An 8,316-nucleotide genomic window follows, 5' to 3' on the forward strand; every position below is an offset into this window, starting at 1 on the left:
AAATCGACGTTTGCTGTTAACTCAATTAATATTGAGCCATATACAATAAGCAAATGTCAAGTAAAAATTGATAAAATGGAAATTTGCATGAGCTTTATTTCGTTGATATGCATGGTAGCAAAAGACATCCGTTGCCGCGTCCATTGTGACGTTCTGATGACTAGCCCATCTCGACTCCGTCTCGGTGTCTAACAAATCGGGACACCAGTTAAAAGTAGAAAATTCATTTAAAGTCGGTCAAAAGTAAGTCAAATCAGTAAAAAATTAACGTAGTTTAGTGTTACGTTTTTGTATTATATTAGCGGTAATAGTGATTATATGTAAAAACTAATCAATCGAAGTTTTTTTTTTTTGGTTTAATATATGTATATAATATATTAATATATCTAAAGTCAGCGTCAGTTAACGTCCGCCTCCACCACATCTCGACCTTTTAATCGGCCATTTCAACCATGTCTCGCACCTTTTTTTTGTTCAGTCTAGTTTCATTTTCATTCAAGTACCATTTAAAAGTAAAAAACAGGAAACAAAAAATAATAATAAGTTGATACTTTTTACAACTATAGTTAAAGGTCAAACAAAAATTGCTAAAAAGGTCAAACATAAATTTTGAAAAGGAAAAACAAAACCAAAACCAAACCAAAATCATTTCCTCGTTTCTCTCTTCGAAATTGCCGGATCATATATAAATCCCTCATCCTTCCCAAAATCACATTATAATAATAAGTTTGTATTCTTTAATTTTTGTTCCCTTTTGGATTACGAATCCAAAATAACCTAAATTTAAAATGAGTACAGGAGAGCTTCTTAATGTCGAACCTTTAGAACTCAAATTCGTTTGTAAGTTTCTGATCTAAAATCACCGATCCAGAATTTTTTGTATATGTATATGTAAATTGAATGACATTCTGTTTATATAATTTTAATTATCTTGATTTCGTTGATAATCAGTTGAATTGAAGAAACAGATCTCTTGCTCGCTTCAATTATTGAATAAAACCGAGAATCATGTAGCTTTCAAGGTATTTTTTTATTAGTTTATTGAGTAATGATGATTGAAATTAGGGATTTTGATTTGTGATTATTTTTTTTTTTTTTTTTTTTTGAAATTGTATCAGGAATTTGATACATTCTGTTCTTGTGTTGATTGATTTTGAATTTTGGGAGTGTGTGATTGTGATCTGAATTTTGAAAAATTGTTTTTTTTTTTGTTTGAATATTTATGGGAATGGAAAAAATTTCAGGTGAAAACGACTAATCCGAAGAAGTATTGTGTTCGTCCAAATACTGGTGTCGTCTTACCTCGATCAACATGTGATGTTACAGGTACATTGTCCCATAGCATTTTGTTATTAGATTTAGTTTCATTGTTGTTGATGAACTTTTATATGAATCGGAATGTGTCCTGTTATTTGAAATTATCGAGAGTTTGAATCGCATCTATGATGAAATCACAAATTTTAAAACTGGGGAGGGGGTAAGTTGATTGAATAGGTGTCCAACTTAACAATATTAATCTGGGATTAATAGTAACTTTTCGTGAAATTTGCATCTAAGCCATTGTATTTGGTATCATAGGGCATACTTCATTTTATCTTTTCATGATTGTTCATAATGACCAAAGTTTAACGAAGTTTGGAAATGCAAATGTAACTACAAAACAGCCATTGTAATCGAGTTTGGTCCTAAATTTTTAATTTGAAAAACATTCACTATTGCTTGAATGTTCAAATATTGAACAACTTGTGAAAATGGAAATACACTACAGGGAATGTACTTGCTGTTTGTTGCATGATGGTTTTGGGTGGAGGTTTATACACTTGTAACTTTTTGATGGTTCTAGGAAGTGACTATAAACAAAGTACTACAAATCACAATTAGGGTTACTTATAGTAGAATTTAAATTCTGTTAAAAGCCACACATTGTGCATGTGTTGCAAATTTGTTAAATTTGTAGTTTTGCTACAGTCACAATGCAAGCTCAAAAGGAAGCTCCAGCTGACATGCAATGCAAGGACAAGTTTTTGCTTCAAAGTGTAGTTGCACCTGCCGGAGTAGCCCCCAAGGACATCACCCCGGAAATGGTAATAAAATGCTCCAATTTATCCATAGGTGGCTATATGGGCAGATTGGGTAACATGCTACATGGGTAATTTCAGTAACGGTCCCCAATCGTCTGGTTTTTTATATTTTAGAAATCTATGTACAGAAATTATTATGATGATAAAAACTATATTCTTATGATAACAATTTACTCTTAATTTGTTAAGTGAAAGTCTGTGTTTACCTAAAGTTCACTAAATTTTATATACAGTATCAGGTGGCTTATAAGTTGGACCCTAGGAATCTAGGATTGTATTATAAAAAATTCTCTCTTTATCTGTTTGAGTCATATTATATGCCACATAATTCTCTAAATAAGGATTTTACTTGCTCGATCCATATAAGATAAAATATAACAAAACTTGACCTTATTTAGGCAAATGGATCATCTTCACTAGAGAGGATATTTCATTTTTCATCCTTATTTACGCAAACATTGACCTCTAATTTTCATTTTTGGATTAGATATAGAGGTAGAAAGGATATTTCTTGTAACTCTTGGTTGATTAAACTATTGTAATTTTTTATTGTTATTTTTTTATAAAAAAAATAGATCATCTTTCCCACCGCTATTTTGTAGCTTACAAAACCCTTATTTCACATCATCTTATCGCTTAAAGATTGTGACTTTTTGATACCATGAATTTACAGTTCAGTAAGCAGCCGGGACGTGTTGTGGAAGAATGCAAATTGAGAGTGATATATCTTCCTCCACCTCAACCACCGTCACCAGTTCTCGAGGAACCTGATGAAGGGGCTTCACCAAAGGTTTCTTTCGATAGTGGGAATCTTAATGGAACCGAGGTTACTTTTTATCCATAAAATGTTCCGATTTTTAATTCTGTTCTTTGCCTTGGTCAGTTAATTATATGCTCTGCTTCTTGTTGATACTTTCAGGTTTCAAGACAGTATGTGGATTCTGATGATAAATCCTCAGAGGTTAGTTGACATTTATGTCTGAATTGTTTATTGATTTTTCTATAACTTAGATTTTTTAATATTGTTATATACTTACATTGATGCAACATTTTTTTTTATGTGGAAGCTTAATATTATTAGACATGTAGATTTTCTTTTTCATCTGTAACAAATCTAAGAAAAATATTAATCCCGTGTTCATCTCCACTTTTGGTAGTGGGGTTGCTTAAATTTTTCTAAATTAACCCTCCTGTATTTGCAGGCAAGATCTCTCATTACAAAGTTAGTCGAGGAGAAGAATGCTGCTTTTCAACAATGCAACAAAATTCGACAAGAAATGGTGAGACATGATCTATCCCATATATATCCTCGCTTGTTCAAGCTCTTTATGCGTTTTATAGTTGTTTTGTGGATTGTGTAACGAGTCAAACTCAGTTGACCCATTTCTAATTTAGCTAAAGTTAAGTCTTTTTACATGTTTGACCTGTTGGAGATAAAGTAGAACCCATACAGACTCATAGTATTGAATCTTGTTTTTCTTTTCTTATACTTGATACGATACAGGAACTCTTGACACGTGAAATCAACAAAAGTCAAGGGGGTGGTGTTTCGATCATCGTTATTATCATCATTGGCTTAATTGGACTACTTTTGGGGTACCTGTTGAAAAACTGAGCCTCAAATTCCATTTCTTCCCTTATATTTTGTCAAATTGATTACTGTAGAAAAGAGAAGAAATTTATGATCTTGATGTTTCACAGTTACTTATAGAGGAGACCTTTAGTTGGTAGCTTTCTTTGATATTATTCCTAATACCATTTATACTTTGTAATCAATTTTATTAAATTCATATGATCAATTTTTCCATGTACACAATTTTTCGAGTCCATGTTGGCTATTTTTTAGCCATAACCATGGCGCTATGCTATGACATTATATGCACTAACCCTCCATAGAGTTAGTCATGGAGTTGTTCAACATATCTATGACACAAGGGACTAGGGAGAGAGGGAACGCGATTTGAATTGATGTTTTACGTTTTGCTTTTGAGGTTGTACACTATTAGGTAGCGTTTAATTAGTTTGTACTTTATTAGGTAGTGTTTAATTAGTTGTACACTATTGATGTTTCAGTTAATGATATGTGGAAATTTAAAAAATGTTAATCATAGTTATGATATAAGGAGTGATCTTACGTGCGTAAGAATTTTTTTTTATATATTGAAAGGCACAGTGGATTCGTATTTTGTCCCATGAATGCATAAATTATAAATTACAAACAGATTCAATATCAACAAATAAACCTATAGTAGTCTAGTGGTTAGCCTGCATCCTAATCTACGGTTAAAAATTTAAGGTTTTCACTGTTTAGACTGTCCAGTAAAGATGAATATTTTTAATTAGATGTATATAGTATTTTTTTTCTTATCACTACGAAGTACTCCGTATAAGATATGATACTATTAACGTTTGTAATCAATACTACAATCATCAAACTATCTTGAAATGGTTAGGCCTGTGTCCTAATATATATACATTTTTTATTATGTACAATATAAATATAATTTTAAAATCTAGCATGACAATGTGATGGGGGGTCATGAGTTGTCTGTAGCTTGTACGTTGTTTACATCGACAACAAGGAATGATGACACCAGCAGCATCTGCAAGGAAGTTTCGTATATTAAGAATCAAGACCCACACAATCTAACTTCACCATTGTATGCATTATTACAAAAATTTAAAATCACATAAATTATTAATTTATATGCTACCAAGTACAGTAATAAAATTACTGAATCACTGTACATATTCCTTCTACGTTATGCAAAAATATATAAAATTAATTAATTATTAATTATATGGGTATATATCTTACCTATTAGTTCTTCCTTCTTTTGATAGATCATTTAAACAACAAACAAACAAGTACATACACTATATTCAACATAAATCTATCAACCAATACTCCAAAATATTCCATTTTTCCAAATTCAACAATGCCTTTGCACTTTATGTTTTTAGCAAAAATGAATTTATTGGGCTTCTCAAAGTTTCACACTTCTGCTACCCCAATTCTTGCTGCCTTAATTTGGCCATATTGTGTAAAAGTATTACTCACATTGAGACCTATAAAAGACATTGTTGCAAGTATTGTGCATGATTCCCATCTTTTTGTCTTCCAGTTAGGCCGTATAATCACTTCCGAGGCCGCGAGTGGAAGAAGATTTGAACGAATTGTTCGGTTAGCTCATGAAAGGCTTGTTAGCGCCCAACAATCAGTTGCTCGTGTCACCGAGGATGATACCTTCCATACTCTCTCGATTGTCGCCCTTTAAGGTAATGCCTTGTATACGAATCAATACATACATTAATACATTAATATTGCTACAAATGAAAGGATCATTCAGTTTTCCCTGTTCAAGCTATCCAGAAAACAGGCGAAATATCTTTACCCTGTTATAAGCGGCCTAACCGAGTTATAACTTTATCATTTTCGACCCTTTCCCTTTTCCCGAGTACTACTCAATATAATCGTCTTTGTTGCTCATGTTGCTGCGGAGCCCCTGTGCTATTGGTTTGACCCTGCCGGGTACTCGAATATTTCCATGTTCCGATTGTCAACAAAAACCATCAAAGTGCTCCCCTTATATGCTTGTACATATATTTCTATCCAAGTATATATACACACAAATTCTATATGTAATGTTTGGTATATCAAATGAGAATGTTCCTTAAATGTGTACTAAAACAAATGTCACTAATTCACTATTGTTATTATTATTATTAATCAATCCTGCCTATCCTTTTTTGGGTAAAATATGCAATACAACTCTCTAATTGTAAGCAGAAAAAACACTTAAATTAATTATAATTGTTTCCAATCAATTTTTTTTTGAGTACAGGCCGGAGCAAGCTAGTTTGAACTATTTCATTGAGACTAAAAGAGGTAGCTAGCACGTTCACACGGACCTATAACGTACATTGTTATACGTACATTTGAGATTCATTCTTGTGCTTACTGGATGTCTGGACTAGGTTCTTGTATGAATTTATATATTTGTACACGTAGCATTAGGATTAGTTCAATCCATCCAAATAGTAATTTGTACGGATACGTTCAGATTTTGAATTAGTCCAAACATTCAGGCCTAGCGGTATGAAAGTTCGAATCTCTTCTGGGACAAAAAAAGGGTTGGTGTACTGTTGTTCCAAAAAAAATACTCCGTAGCAATTTAATTTAATTGAATTATTATATATTTATTTTTAAATATATGCCGTTCATACCTTTAGGCACCCATATTAGTTAGATGGCCATATGTATTTTGTTTTAGTCGAAGTCTCATGTCTCAAATTCTATGACAATATTGTCACCATGCAAAACAATAAGACCGGCCTTCAAATGAAAAGATTGCCCAAGAACTTTCCATGTAGCTTCCCACGGGACCTACGAGGCTACGACAAAACACACACACACACACACACACAAAAAAAAAAAGTACATCCGTAAACGAATAAAGTGTTCCATGTTCTCGTGATTATTTTCTGACGACTTCAAAATATGTTTTCAGTGCGATTTGATCCTGAGAATCCTAATTAAGAGAAACTCGTGGCCCTTACCACTGGAACGTCGGCTATCCGTATGACCGTATACACAAATTACACACAGTAATTTTTGTAAAAGATGCAAATGGTATATTGAAATAACATAGTTTCTCCCCTTTTAATCAACAATTATAACTAAAAGGGTGGTGACGTAGTGGTACTTGATCTCTAACAGTGAATTGTTATCTATGGTTGTTAAGTTCAAATTCTAGGAGCAAAAAATTAAACCCCTTTGTATTCAAAAGGTTCACCTGCAACGACATCTGGTTACTCGAAACTTAAGTGATCCGCATGTGATTAGTCAGTTCATAAAATCATAAAATGAAACGAATATCCATGTTAAACCAAGGAAACAACAAAATTCATTAATAGCTACTAACTCAAGTCGGATAATATTACCAATATAACTAATAGACAAAATTTGTCTTATTTGTTATAATAGTACTATTTAATTTTTCATTTTTTACAAATCAATCCCCTAACTTTCATTAAAATACAAATCGAACCCTCTACTTTATACCTATATTATAAATTATTATTTATCCCATCACTAACACCAAAAACACCCACCACGCTTTACCGGCTTCTACACTGCGTTCAAACAGTAGGACTCACATAAGCCACTACTGTGCTACATTTTTTTTTTATCTCCAACGATAAAAGAAGCAACTTTCTTAAAAGGAACAACCCTTCAATGCTACCAAAAGATGTCGAAAAATATTTTTTTTTACAAAATAGATCAACTAACTTTAACGCTAAAAGAAGCAAATTTCACAAAAGGAACAACCCTTCAATGTTAAATGTCGAAAAAAATTCTTTTTTACAAAATAGATCCACAAAAGGAAAGACTTTTTTTTTAACTCGCATTCAAAACGGAGCCCTCGGCGCGAAGCGAGGGCTCCACAACTAGTTGGTACTAATAAAATACTTTGATTTTTCTTTACAAGATGGCCAGATGGGTAATAAAAATAATTTGTTTATTATTGAGAAAAACTTAACGTTACTAATCAAACATATGTGTATGGCCTTATTCTTTTGTCAATATACTATTCAATAATTGTATGTTACTACTAGCCTACTACCTTAAGGCCCAATAGCCCGGGCCCATTTACATATAATCTCGTCAATTCGTCATTCAAAAAGTAAAAGGGCCATACAACAATGCTTATGTTAAACCGTGACAACCTTCTCGGTTGAAGATAAGAAAAATACATTCACGACTTATTCTACTAACATAATAAATCTCAGAAAAAACTAAAAAACTAACTCCAAAGCTAGACAAATCCCTCTCTTTTATAATCTGAGAAGAGACTATATAATAAAAAGATAAACACTAAAAACAAAAGCATAAAAATAAGAAACTAAAAATTATCCAATTCTAATATTTTCACTCGTTTCCTTTGTCTCTAAGAAATAACCCGCAAACTGAACCTGTCCTCCAACGTTGTAAACTTAGCCCAAGATAATCAGCCCAAGTATACAAAGTTGGAAGACAGGTCCAGTTTGCGGGTTATTTCTTGGAGCCAAATGAAACGAGTGAAAACATTAGAATTGGATAAAATCTAGTTTCCTATTTTTATGCTTTTGTTTTTAGTTTTTATCTCTTTATTATAGTCCCTTCTCAGATTATAAAAGGGTGAGATTTGTCTAGCTTTGTAGTTAGTTTTTTGGTTTTTCCTGAGATTTTATT

At 32.4% G+C, this 8,316-nt stretch overlaps 1 protein-coding gene across 1 annotated transcript; it reads left to right on the forward strand.

The window, feature by feature from the left end:
* Positions 1 to 727: 727 nt before the first annotated feature.
* Positions 728 to 3,803, forward strand: LOC139861269 (vesicle-associated protein 1-2-like). Its single transcript, XM_071849606.1, has 8 exons — positions 728 to 840; positions 952 to 1,022; positions 1,245 to 1,326; positions 1,969 to 2,084; positions 2,755 to 2,907; positions 3,001 to 3,042; positions 3,284 to 3,361; positions 3,586 to 3,803. Exons 1-8 carry the CDS (start codon positions 789 to 791, stop codon positions 3,694 to 3,696), a joined length of 705 nt encoding a protein of 234 aa, XP_071705707.1. The 5' UTR covers positions 728 to 788; the 3' UTR covers positions 3,697 to 3,803.
* The last annotated feature ends 4,513 nt before the right edge of the window (positions 3,804 to 8,316 follow it).

This window comes from Rutidosis leptorrhynchoides, chromosome 1, assembly GCF_046630445.1.
Source record: "Rutidosis leptorrhynchoides isolate AG116_Rl617_1_P2 chromosome 1, CSIRO_AGI_Rlap_v1, whole genome shotgun sequence".
NCBI lineage: Eukaryota > Viridiplantae > Streptophyta > Magnoliopsida > Asterales > Asteraceae > Rutidosis > Rutidosis leptorrhynchoides.